This window comes from Equus asinus, chromosome 22, assembly GCF_041296235.1.
Source record: "Equus asinus isolate D_3611 breed Donkey chromosome 22, EquAss-T2T_v2, whole genome shotgun sequence".
NCBI lineage: Eukaryota > Metazoa > Chordata > Mammalia > Perissodactyla > Equidae > Equus > Equus asinus.
In genome coordinates, this window is record NC_091811.1 from 21,391,734 (window position 1) to 21,405,807 (window position 14,074).

A 14,074-nucleotide genomic window follows, 5' to 3' on the forward strand; every position below is an offset into this window, starting at 1 on the left:
ACATGGAGAGGAGAGTGAATGGAGATTGGCAGGGTGCCTTTCAACCTTCAACAGTCACCTGGAGCACTGCGGTGAAGGGCCAAGAATATTACTCCTTTTCTGATGGAGAAGAGAATTTGTTTGGTCACCAGCAATGTGCCTTTGATCCTCCCCAAAGTCAAGTTTCTCAGCACTGCTTAGAAAAATATCTAATTCAGAGCATTAATGTGTCCTCTCTGAATGGCTTCCTTTTGGGGGCAGTGGAAGAAAGTTAAAAACATAAAAAAAAGGATTAAAAGTAGAAGGGAAGGAAAGAAGGCAAAGGGAAGCAAATGTGGAGACCTTAAAAACGGAAAGAGAAATAGAGAAAGAAGCTAGGATGAAAGGGGAGAGAAAGACCACAGAAAATAAAGGCTCAAGGCAGTAAGAGAGAAAGAGAGAGAGAAGGAAAAATTGATTTACTGCTGAGAAAAGTTTTTCTCCTTAAGTCCTCTAGGTCAAGAAGTCAGACATGGTACAAAGAATGGTAAGGAGGCCACGAACACTCAGTGCATGATCCTGGAGAAGGCATTGTTCAGCCCGATGGGAATGCAAGTCCGCACCGTGTCTGCCTCTTTCCTCGTGTATGTCATCCAGGTGAGTTGGAAAAAAATCACAGGAATAAGGCTTTGCTTGTTTGTTTGTTTGTTTCTCAGATTAATCAACTCTCAGAAGAATCTGGGGAGAAATGAATGAGGAGAAAAGACTTATATAGAACCAAAGGGGTAGTGGGAAAGAATAACTAGAATGTTTCCTTTGTCTGATAGGGTTACATCGTACATGTGTGACTAAGGACAACAACACTGACAAGGTACAAGTAGGATAGCTATGGCAATTTAGAAGTGCCACTTATGTATGTTTCTCTCTTCTAGCATCTTATCAAATTCCCAAGTAAATTATCAAAACTAACTACATAATTCCCCTAAACTGAGCTTCCAACATTAGCCTTAATACTATTCTAGCAGAGTAGGTGCCTCTGGGGCAGAAATAAGTTAAGAGAAGGAAAATTCTTTAAAAATACTTTGAATCTTTATTTTTCTCCCCACTACAAGTTGGAAGCTCCTGAGTAGCACATTAGCTGAGAAAGGGGTCATTGGGTTGAGGGGTTCTGGACAATCATCAAGGGGAAGTTTATATGGCTATGAAATCTATTAAGGAGAGCAAATGAACAAACTGCTGGTTTCAGATTCCCGTACAGCTCCTGGCAGGGTGGGGGCTGTCTGTTTTGCTTCCTATATGCCAATTAGATTAAAATCTGAAAATCCATTTCTTTTTTTTTCTTTTCCTTTTGGCTTCCTCTTCTCTTCTTTGCCTCTCCCTTCCCTTCCTTTCTCTTCTTTTTTGGCAACAGGCCTGAAAAGAGGCATTTTATCTGCTGAGCACTTGAGGGTTTCCTTACCCTTAGTCAAGAAAGTGAGTCAAAATACCAGGCCTGGGTTGAGGAAACACACGCTTTATCATCATTAGTGGTCAAATATTTTAAATTAAAACAAAACGAGGAGTTTCTCAAACGTTACCTGAGGGGACAGATGTTAGTCCTTTTGCAAATACTTTTCACCTGACATGTCATGAGTATGTGTCCCCCCAAAAAACTCCTAATGAGTACAAATCTCTGTCTCTTTTTAGAGGACCTTTGTGGTCTTTGTTGTTTATTTCCTGAAATATCAAGTCAGTCAAGTTATTGGAAGAGAAAAAACAGTTTCTAGAACAAAAGTTTACCTAAGGAGGTTTTTGAAGGTGAAAGTCAATCGAAATGTAAGCTAGAAGGGGTGGGAAGTTTCTTTACTAGGAGTAGAAGGGGCTTGACATCCATGTCAAGGAGTTGTTAGAGCAGATTTGCCCCAGATTCTATTAATTCCTTCAACACATATATACGATAGAGTTTAATTTGAATTCTGGCTTCATCAACAGGTATGTGCAGTTGGTCATGTTACTTAAACCCCTAGGCCTTAGTCCCTTAACCTTTCAAAATAAAGTTAAATATACACACCTACATGGTTATTTATGTGATAAAATGTAATGAAATATTAAAAATCCTTAGCAGTTTGACTGGCATAAGGTAGCTATTCAATAAATGTCCCCCCCCCCCACCTCTTGTATGGTGAGTTATTGATGTACTGAGGGAATGAAAAAGAACAGTGGGGTAGAATTCAATCTGCACTGGGAAAGACTTAGGAAGACAATAAAAATATCCTGAGGGACAGATCAGGAAATTTCTAGGACAAATAAATTGATATAAATGCCCCCTCTCATTAAAAAAGGCAGTAATGCTCACCCACCACCAAAAAAAATGAAAGAGAGAAAAAAACAGATTAGACATTCACTCTTCCAGGTTCCCCAATTCAAATGAAACAAAAAAAAACAGGCCTAGGAGAGATGAAACAAACAATCCTAAACACAGCTGAACCTATGACCCTGTCTCCATGTTTACCCTTCTCTCACCAACTCATCTAACAAGAGCACAGTCATGAGGGATGAGCAGAGCAAATGAGACATTTCCCTGTCTGAGACTATTTCTCCTCCTACAGCTTCCTTGGGCAAGATGTGAGGAGAACTGTATCAATCCTGAACAGTAAGTATCCGAAAGTTCAGACTGGGAGGAAGGAGAAACAGACAAAAACATCAACACCCAAACAGGGTCAAGATGTCATTAGGTATCTGTGACTTCCCTTATTTCTACATAAATGGGTATCAACCCACTAATCTCACAGACGACTTCCTCAAAAATAAAGACTTGCATATATGTCACCCTAAGTACTCGAAATAACACTACTGACAGCATGTTTTTACAAAGCTAATCTTCCTATCATAGCAGCAGACTTCATCTCATCTTATACAGTCAGAGAAATTTGCAAAAGTCTTTCTTACTCATGCTTCTCAGTGACTCATCAAGACAGACTGGATTCAATTTTAGTCACAGGCAGATATACTTGGGGGATTTTCCCAATAGTGTTATCACTTCAAATCTGAAAAGCATTTTCTATTTTTTAGGGCAGGTTAATATTTATTACAAACTTCATTTAACTAGTACTTTGAGGTAGTTATCCTGTAATCTACGCCTGTCACAATTAAGTCTTATGTACACACAGAGGACAAAAAATAAAAAGAGAAGAGATTCATTCCACTTGGAGATAAGCTATGAAAAATAACAGGGACAGTTTGAACAAAACATTTGCTCGGCTGAAGGAAAACACACATTTAGCTATGGGAAGGGTTTTGCAACAGCCAAGTCTGTTAAACTCACGAGAAATGGTGATAGCCTTGGTTACTTGTCACATGCTCTCTGAGGTTTAGACACTTGCCACCATAGCAAGAGTCATTTTTAATAGAATCAGAATTGCAACATTGTACAATTAGAAGTGGCTTTGAACAAATGGGGATTGTGAGAAAACCTAGAGGAGACCCTGTTCAGTGAAAAAGTAAACTGTATGTTCTATGACTGTGTAACCAAAGAGAGGATGTAGAAGTGGATTTCAGTAGATTGAGACTGATAAGCCAGAAAGTGTTATTAAATTTACTCATCTTCAAAGATAAGAAAATATTCTCCTTCCCCTCCCCTTCCCACTCCTGAGCTTATCCCACACTCCTTCTCCTGTGGGTTCCATATTATTTTTATTTCTGTAGAGAAAATTTATAATTGCTCTAGTTAATTCAGAATATTTAATTAGCTTTCATCATAATGAAGTTGGTTTCCACATTTTTCCTCCTTCTTGTTTAGTCTCAGTGGATATGCATATCAGTTTTGATCCTAGATGTAAAAATTTAGGGCTCTTTTTTATGGTGAGAGTTTTTACAGTTTTATGGTGGCCCTTTTTGCAATGACTTGCAAAACATAAATTACAAATTTCATTGCATTGCTTTCACGCTTATAACTGAAATTTTCTTTATGTTTATATTTTAATGACCTTAAAAATATACAAATCCTAACTTGCATCTCCATTTTCAGACTCCCTCTTTGTAAACTTGCATTGCGTGTTCTTTCTTGGTAATTGCCACCATAACTGTTTAAAATGATTATGGTTACATTTTCTATTAACACTGTTTTCATGATCACCACTTTAGTCTTTCTTATAATGATTTACAAAATGATTTATACAATGTCATCTATATTGTAAAATACTATTTAAGGCATCCCATTTCACAATAGATTCAGCTGGTTACACTGAAGTTAATATAACCTGTGATGCTTTTATTATAACAAGGTATCATAATTCATATTTCTGATTCTTGAATTATAACGGGCATTGACTATATTTTTATTGCAAAAAAACTTTGTTCTTTTTCCATAGTTGCCTGACCACAGATTGGGTACATCTCTGGTATATATGGTAAGTTTCAGTTATCCTATGCAGAAAGACATTTAAAAGGGACTTTATTTTTCTGAGGGGTATTATTAGTTTTTTAGTTTTTAAATATATTGAAAGCAGGGAAAAAATGTATGAGACAGCCAGCCCACTCACCTTGCATCTCATGGAGTAAAAAGTTTCTTTACTTCATCACTAACCTATGTGACAATATGCCAGGATTTCCTATTTCACTACCATCTCCTCAGCCAACATCAACAGATTATTGTGTACTTTCTCAGGGTCAGCTCTAGAAATATCCACATAGAGGAGATTACTTCAGTAAAGTAAAAAGCAGGGCCTCCAAACCACATTAGATCTTTATTAATTGTTCTAGTGAACAGACTTATTCTTGATGACAAAATAAAAAAGTATATAGGTGAATGAAAGCCTTGGAATTAAAATCTTATGACCAATTTATAAAATACTCAAACAAGAATCAAAATGCAGACATTGAAGACTGATTATGCCAAAGTTGGGGAACAAACTAGATCACAGAGCTTTCATCTTCCCGTGGGCTCCATGCAGGTTGCTGGTGGTAATTGGCGCGCTGCTCCTCCTATGTGTCCTCACTTCTGTGTGCTTCCGCTGCTGTCTGAGTCACCAGCAGAATAGGGAAGACGAGGGCCAGCCACCCTATGAAGTGACGGTCATCGCTTTTGATCATGACAGCACTCTCCAGAACTCAATCACTTGTGAGTACACTGACTTATAACATGGGAGGTGAACCGAGGTTTAAACGAACGATTAGGATAGTACAACAGTATAAAAACATTGCTTGAACAGTATTTAAGATTCTAAAACTTGGGGTAGTTTTAATTTCCAGAAGCCTGATGGTACAGTGACCCGGGCTCTCAGGGATGTTGTATTCTCAAATATTGGTCTGACTAGTGATAGAGTGAAGAAAGAAGTGAAGTTTTGGAGACAATATTGGAAATGTTATATAGGAAGAAGTATCTAGTTGAAAAAGTTATTTTGATAAAACTATCTTAAGCTCTAAATATATCTCCTTTTCAAAAATGTCTCAGATTTTGTAGAAACCTACATTTTCTATTATCTATACTATTTTATATCTTCAGAGAAATTAGTTGTGTGTACTTTTAGTTCTTTATTCTTCAAGTCTTGATACAGTAAATATTAACCCCATTACCCCCTTGATAATCATAGGACACTTTCCTTTATTTTCTTCTATTCTCTTCTTTATATCATATTCGTTCCTAAAATTGGAGAGTAAATACCAGGCAGAACTGGAAAAGCACTGTGATACTTGTTTTGAATAGAGAACAATGTAACGTGTCGTTGTTCACCTTTCCTGCCTCCCTTTTCTCACTGTCAATTTAGAGAAAAGATAAATAAGGCAGAAATAATATTCTGAAGGAGTCTGCAATTTCAGTGGGTTGGTGTAAAGGGTTCCAAGTCTGTAAGGGAAAAAGGACAGGGTTGTGAGATATGGGAACATAATTTAGATTATTTTAGGATATCAGAGCAAACAAGATCTTCTAGCAGAGTAAAGTTGGTTTCTAAACAAGTTTCACAGGATTTTCATAACATTTGTGGTAGAGAGTGACAATGAGTTTGGACACTTGTTAAAAATGAAGGGAAATTAAGTGTATTGTAACTCTCTGCTTTCTGAGGATGTCACGTTCGCTTTAGCTCTATTCCTTCTTTGCTCACCAGCCCTGCAGTCAGCATTTGGCCCTTCAGCTCGAAGAATCCTGGCGGTGACTCACTCCCACAGCTCCCTGGGCCATCTGCCCTCCTCTTTGGACACCCTCCCAGGGTACGAAGAAGCTCTTCACATGAGTCGCTTCACAGTTGCAAGGTGTGAGCAGAGAGCACCTCATTTATCCCCAGTGCTGAAAGAAAAGCAGCTGCCTCCAACAGAGAAAGAGTCTCCTGAAATAGAACACTCTTCAAATTGATGAGAATTCCAGTTTTATAAATGGGGTGGGGGTATCCCCGGAGTCGGTGGAGATTCACAGACAAATTTTTTTCTAATTTTCAGAAGATTTAGGATGGAATCTAATCATCGTTCTGTGGAAAAGATGGATTCCAACTCTTCATTTCTAGACATATATTTTCTGATGTGGAATGCTCTAGTAGAAAACTCTCATTCTTTATCCAATGGCCAACAATTATAACTAACCTCTAGAAATGCTAATTACTACTGAACAGGAAATCATCAAAGCTATCTTGGGTTCCTTCAGCTCTTGAATTCCTTTATCCAGATGATACTGCAAGGTGCTTTTTTCTCTACCAGCTAATACACTGTAAGACGCTTGTGGAGAAAGACAAGAGTGTGGGCACAGCCATAAACATTAATGCACCGAATTCATGCATCCTTCCTCTTGAAAGAATGCTCACTTTTATACTGAATGACAATGATAGTTTTAGACATCCTGTAATACCTAACTAGACATCTATCCAGGCGTAGGATTGCAAGTTTGGGCTAAGAGAACACAGTATAGTGTTGAAGTGCCAAAGATCAACAACTTTCTTGCATTCTGATCTTACTCACCAGCAGTATGAGAAACTGCACAGAGTGCAATAACAGTTCTATTAATTTTTCAGTTCATTTGTCCTGCAAACACACAGATGCACGCACACACCCATACACATGCACCCTTTGTGCTCTAAAAGAATAGCATTGCTTTGCTTCTTTCCTCTTCGCTATGACCGCTTAAAGTCAAGTGTCTGACGCACACACACGTCTTTAGTGGTGGCCTTTACTGCCACCTAGTGGAACCATGGTAGAAAATGCATTCTCCTATTGAGCCTATGCACACCTCTCCAGTTCTCCAAGCACTAATTGAACTAAGCCTGGATGGGATCCTCCCAGTGGCACCATCGCTGTGTAGTGCTAAGCTGTCCACATAACGTACTACTTCCAAAATGCATTGTTACTGGAAAATTGAGGAAGTAAAGTGTAATTGGGGAAAAACTACTCACCAGTGACCTTAGGCAAGTCATTGAAATCTTTAAAGCACAGTTCTCTCATCTGTGAATTCGGGGATAATAACACCTCCGAGGATTGTTGGGAGGATCAAATAAGCTAGACATATATGACAAGATTTGTAAAGTATCCTGTACATGTGTTTGTTATTCTTCATACTGACATCACATGTTCACCTGCCTGCTATGATTCTGCTGAGAATTATTTTCTGATTTGTCCTTCTGTCAGCCAGTCTGCTGTTATTGTGAAGTCACACCTGAAGTAGCTTAATGTCATCAATAAATATTTGTTAATGGAGGTAAACAACTGAAAATATGTGATTCCTCTCAATATGTTCTGTGTAGAGGTAAGGAATACTTGAGAAAACTCGTTTATTCGGGAATTCGCTCCAGTACTCAGGGAGACAGCACAGAGCTTGGGAATGGCTGAGGAGTGCAGCACCTCATTAAATACATTCTTGGAAAGCTCCCTCAGCCCAGCCAGAGGGAAAATGTTCTAAGTGAGTATAACCTGCTGCTGATCTGAATTTATCCTGAATCATTTATCAAATTGCCTCTGGAAATTGTTGAAATGCATGAATGGTTAATAATAGCACCTGAGGTGGCCTTGTTTGGCCACTACCATATAAATGACTTCATTATCACACATTCCATAAAATATTCTAGGCTTTTTCATCCTTCAAGCTACCACAGTCTTGAAGAAATTAAAATGTCATCGGGTATAAGAGGATCTTGGAAGAAATCCTGCCTATAAGTCTCTTATTCTAAAGGTATTTCTCTGCCTCACCTCTCTCCTGCCCTGTGCCCCTCTCCTTAACCACACAGAGTCCACTCCTGTAACCCTCCCATTTTGTCAGAAGCTATTAGCACCCATTTGGCTTCACTTCTTTCTCTACTCAACCTAAGACATCTGTTAATCAGCTCAATCACTTTCACCACTGCACTCAATTTTTTTTAACCCCTTTTAACTTTCATCACACCTATCCTTCAAACTTTAAATATTGGTTCAGTGAAGCTAACTGATTTCTCCCCAAAGCATACACGGCTGAGCAGTGCTGCAGAAAATCTCTCAACTCTATTGATTGAGGTCATTACAAGATCATGGTCTCCCACACCTGAACCATTTCTTCTAGATTTTCTTTAGTAATTTTTCCATTTCTTTTAGTAGTTATTCAGATTTCAGTGGCTCTCATCAAACTGCATACTCCATCACCTATCATTAATTCTAGCCAGGGACTTGTCTTTCTAGTTCAGAGAGGAAATCAAAGCCTTCAGGTAACTTATTCCCCCAAAGCTACAAACTTCTCCTTTCCTCCTTCCTTCCAGTCTTATTGATATACGTGTTCTTTCTTGTCTCCAGTAAAACACTTCTGATTGTGCTTTGCATTACACTGATTCAACAGTTTCTTTATCAAACAGGTCTTATTTAGGAAGTTATGTGCCAAGAATAATGCAGAGGCAACTGGGGGTATGAAAGTGTGCAAGACGAACATGGTGTCTGACTCTTTGTCCTCACAGAGCGCAAGAAAAGCAAAAATGATTGCGAACATTAAAAGTGCAAAGAACCCTTGGGAAAGGCAGAGTGAGGGAAGGGCATTTTCAATGATGACGAAAAGTTTGGTAAATTTGAAGAACTGAAAAAAGACTGGAGTAGCTGATTGTAGGGTGCTAAAGAGACAGCTACGGACAACGGAGTCTGAGAGGGAGAGGTGTCCTGGGGGCAAGGAGTCTAAACTGCATTTCACATGCATTGAGAAGCCAAGGATTTTAAGTAGTAAGTTACTTGATGCAATTTGAATTTTTAAGACACTGAGCTCAGGCTACAGGAGAATGGGCTGGAGTAGGACAATTATAAAAGCATGAAGACCAGATGAGAGGCTATTGAAGAAGAATAGATAAAACTATAGAACTAATGTGGTGATATTAGAGGTGGAAATGGAGATAAGTGTAGGGATTTGAAAAATATATTGGGGACAGTATCATCAAGACTTGCTGATGGACTGGCTACGGGAAATGAGTGACCAAATTTAGGGGGAAATTCAAGACAATGATTTCTAAAATGGGGAAAAGGCATTTGATGGTGAAATATAAACCAGTCTAAGATAAAGCCCATAAACCCATATAGACCCTATATATCGGTATAAATGACATAATCAACTCCTCATCTTTGCCATCCTCCTTTTTCCTCTTGCTTATTTATTTTGTGTGTGTGTGTGAGGAAGATTCACGCTGAGCTAACATCCATTACCAATCCTCCTCTTTTTTTTGCTTGAGGAAGATTAGCCCTGAGCTAACATCCATGCCAATCTTCCTCTACTTTATATGTGGGATGCCTCCACAGCATGGCTGACAAAAGGAGCAGGTCCACTCCTGGGATCTGAACCTGTGAACCTGGGCCACGGAAGCAGAGCGCATGGAACTTTAACCACTCAGCCATGGTGCCAGCCCCTTGCTTATTTTTCAATTGTTCACTTTCTGCTAGCTTGTTCCCTTTGGTATACAGTAGTTTAGAGTGAATTATATATTGAAAAATTCAGGGGGAGTATAGAGCTGAAGAAGAAAAGTGACACATTGTTAAACCTTGTCCTAGGTAATTCAGACACTGAACTTGAAGATAATGAGGAGCTACTTGATGTTTTATTAGCAGGAGAGTTCCATAATGTGATCAATGTTTTAGAAAGATATTCTGATGAAAGTTTGAGGTCTTAGCTGAAGTGTGAAGAAGGAAAGTCTTAATTCCAGCTAGGAACATATTGTAAAAATTCTAGTTAAAAGTTATGAGAACCATAAAATGAACATGGGGTGGTGATGAAATGGATGATAATCATTATTTTTTTTCCAGTGAAACTTAAACTGTGCTCAAATTAAAAAAATAAACAACAAAGGTTTTTAAACCATTGTTCTCTAGGTCTTTCCTCTAATTTTAAGCAGTGGAGATTCTCTACCACCTTTTTCTCAGCCCAAAAGACACAAACATGTATAAATCTCCTACAGCCTGGCAGTAAAGCTGCACTATCCGTCCTTCACAGCTTACTTTGGGTTTCCCAGGGTGATTACCCTGGGCAAAAAAAGAAACATTTTTTATTGCTTTTTAATTACCAAAACCAAAATTTCTACAAGCAATCAGGGCCATGTCTAGTGTCATATCAATATCTGAAAGGAAGTGTTAATATCTACGTCGCAGGAGGAAATGACTCTGGTGGCACAGAGCTCCTAATCCGTGAGAGATCTGACAGGCAATATAGATTCTCCTTTCTGGGGGAAGATGCATCTGAGAGAAGATTGATTGGGTTATGATGACTGGCTTTCTCTGTGGTTTGGAAGTAAATAGAACAGTACAGTATGCCTTTCAGTGGCCTGCTTCCCATCCAGGTGTAGGTTAGCAACTGCAACATAGAATCTTGTTGAGCTGGCTGTATAGGTGTGGCCTATAAGATCTTTATTAGAGGGTCTGATTAGTTAACACATTAAAAGCTTACTTGTACATGAAAGTATGGAAAGAAAGCAAAAATGGGATTTATGTAACAAATTTAAGGGGCAGGGGAGAAAAATTGCAAATTATTTGTTTGCAAGTTTTGTTTTGTTTTCTTTGGGTAAGCAGATTGGATGGAAGGCAATAAAGAGATCAGGATGCGAAGTCTTCCTTTGAGCAAGCTGACTGACTGGGAAAACAATTTCAATGATTCATGAATTGTCCAAGATACATTGAGAGTTCAACTGTGGAAAATATTTTACATGCTGTTTCTGAATAGTGTTAGCCAGTGTCCTTCTGTTGGCAACTCCACTTTGGTTAAGCCAGAATTGCACTATTTCCTGCCTCAGAATTTCTCATAATTGGGAGTTTGGAAAGAGGGTTGGGAAAGTGGTAGTGTTTGAACTGAAACCTGAAGGATGATAGAATTTTAAGCATCAAATGTACGGTATAAGAGCATTTTCTGTCTATGAGCAAAGATAGAAAAAATGAGAACGTGAATCATGGAGAATGTTAAAAATTCCAAGAGTGATGTAATAGGAATGAATTTGAAAAGAAAGTGTTACTGAACCAAAATGGGTGAGTTGAAATCAAAACCTGCACCAGAAGAAATCGTCACACAAAGTATTGTTTATTTGCAACAAATAAGGAGCCCACAGGGAATCACTTCCAAAGCTGTGGCCCCTGGAGCAAGGGAAAGCGGAGGCCTTCTATTTCAGATGGAGAATGAGTATTCAAAAGGGAAGTTTCACATGTAGAGATGGGCATAAGCTCATGCAGGTGTAGTTTGAAAACACGCTTTCACATACATCGCATGTTATGCTAATAAGGCTTAAGCTCCTCCTGGGGTAGAGATCTTAACATTAAAATGAAACAAAGGTAACTTCGGACATTTCTTGGCCCTTCTTTACAGGCATTGCTCTTTGCAGTGGGGTTTGGACCAGTTCAGGGCGGTTGGTGGTTGCATCTATTAACTGAAATACAACTTTGAGAAACAGCTAAGTGCCTTAGAAAACTCCTTTGAGTTACTCAGAGCAGTTAGTCGGTGACAATAGGTTGGTGTCTTTCTATGGAAGGCGTTACATGTGAGTTTAAGGAGTCTGATCCCTATCCTGCATTCTGTGAAAGCCTTTGCAAGTTTTGGGGAGAGAAAGGATCATGTAACTTGTAAGATACTTTTGCTGTCACTAGGAGCTGAAGAGGCGAAGTGGGATGGAGAGGATAAGGAGACCAGTATGGCTATTGAACTACGCCAAAGACAATACTTTAATTTTTTTCATAAAAGTTTTGTTAAAGGCAAAGTTTTGAAATCAGGCAGACTAAATTTAATGCCTCTTCTCTATATTTCAGCTTCCCAGTACTCATCCTTTAATTGTTTATGTTTCCTTTCGGTTATTGCTGTCGTTGTTTGATAAATGATTTCAGTGTTCTAGTGACCTTTCTTGAGTCCCAGTTTGTACATCAAATCTGTTTATACAGGCAGGATCTCTCTTGTAGTCCCCTCTTGCACTAGACTTAGAACCTGCTTTCCCCTCTGATGTTAATATTAATTATGATGAGTAGTAAAGTTGAGCACTATCTTTTCCCTCTCTCAAAAAGACTGGAAATCCAAACTCAGTAAATATCAAAGTAGATAAAAGCAAATCCAATTCAAAGGGAACAAAAGTTCATTGGGTCAAATACTTGGGAAGTAATCATAACCATTTGAATGCCCATAGGGTACTATTTAATTCTCCAACACATGTTTTCCCTTTTATGAGCTTTGGAGGCTGAATTGCAGAGAAATGATGTATCTTGCAGAGAGCTGAGAGACTGAGCTGGTTTTATCTATGTACTACTATTTTTTTCATTTATTTTTTTATTGAGGTAACATTGGTTTATTGCATTATATAAATTTCAGGTGTACATTATGCACTCAACTTAGACTTCAAATATCAAACTGAAAAACCTTTTGCCCTTATGTTTCAATTTCATTTTTATTCCTTTTAATCAATGTATACATTCACATAGATTCAAACGTCAAATAGCTCTACAAGGCTTGTGAAGAAAAGTAGCACCTTCCCACCACACACATACGCACAGACACACTTCCTACACTTTAGCTGATGTTTTTACATCTACATTTTTCCAAATACTACGCATATGTTGCTATTCCTGATTTTTATTTTCAGTTTGGAGCATCGTCTACTGACTTGCCATTATGGAGGATGAAAATTTAGCTCCTTTTCATCACCACCATCCCTACCGTTGCTACCATGACACATCTGAACATTTCTTGTGCCTCCTATCTTCTAAATATAGTTATATCATAATTATGATTAGATGAGTAGAATGGGAAGAAAGAAAAAGAATATTAATGATTAAGAGCCTGAAACCAGGCTTTATGGATTAAAATTCTGGCTCTTGCCCTTACAATGTTGGTGTAGCCACTTAATTGTTCTATGCTTCAATTTCTTAAGCTGTAAAGTGATGGTAAAATGAGTACATACACATTACATTATTATGTGAGGATTATGGGTGTTAATACCTATACACATACTATATATAAAGCATGTATATTAACACATCATAAATATTAATCACTTTTCCTATCTTATAGATTATCTTCACTTCTCTCTTGTGTTGAATCCTGTTTTCTATATCCCATGTCTTTTCCTTTCTTGGTTTACTTCCTCATTTTGGGGATGTTTCCTGGAAACAGATACACAAGTGAATTTTTAGATAGCTTCCATGTCTAAGAAATGTCTTGTGCTACCCTTATACTTTAATAATAGTTTGCCTTGGCATAAAATTCTAGGAAGAAAATAATTTTCTTTAGGATTTTGAAGTCATAACTAGCTTTAAACAAGATCTTTCTCCCCCCCACCCCCATTTTCTGAATTCTCTCTCTCTGAGACTCCTAGTATTTGAATGTTGGACCTCTAATTTACATCCCCTGGCCTTCTTTTCCATCTTTTGCCTTATTGCTTTACTTTCTAGGAAATTTCCCTAACTTTCTTCTAATACCTCTATTGAAATTTTCACTTCTCATACTTATAATTTTTAAGATTTTCTTCAGTCTGAATATTCTTTGATTGAAGCTATTTTTGTTTCATGGATGTAATATTTTCTGTTATTTCTCTGAGGATATTAATGATAAATTTTTTGATTTTTTTCTCCTGGAGTAGTCTTTTTTATTTTCTCCAGGTTGTTTTTCACTTTTTGTTTGCTTTATGTTAGATCTTTTCTTCAAATACTTGACCCCCTGTCTACTTATATTTAAGAACAGGGCACTAAAAAGCTCATTCGA

General features: G+C 38.0%; 1 protein-coding gene across 1 annotated transcript; it reads left to right on the top strand.

The window, feature by feature from the left end:
* On the top strand, positions 1-7,623 carry TMEM52B (transmembrane protein 52B). Its single transcript, XM_014850923.3, has 5 exons — positions 1-615; positions 2,547-2,590; positions 4,308-4,346; positions 4,890-5,056; positions 6,039-7,623. Exons 1-5 carry the CDS (start codon positions 532-534, stop codon positions 6,281-6,283), a joined length of 579 nt encoding a protein of 192 aa, XP_014706409.2. The 5' UTR covers positions 1-531; the 3' UTR covers positions 6,284-7,623.
* The last annotated feature ends 6,451 nt before the right edge of the window (positions 7,624-14,074 follow it).

Excerpts from the sequence above, each read along its gene's own strand:
- TMEM52B (XM_014850923.3), top strand. The coding sequence starts at position 532 with ATGATCCTGGAGAAGGCATTGTTCAGCCCGATGGGAATGCAAGTCCGC. Across the intron at positions 616-2,546 it reads TCCTCGTGTATGTCATCCAG|CTTCCTTGGGCAAGATGTGA; the intron begins GTGAGTTGGAAA and ends CTCCTCCTACAG. Across the intron at positions 5,057-6,038 it reads TCTCCAGAACTCAATCACTT|CCCTGCAGTCAGCATTTGGC; the intron begins GTGAGTACACTG and ends TTTGCTCACCAG.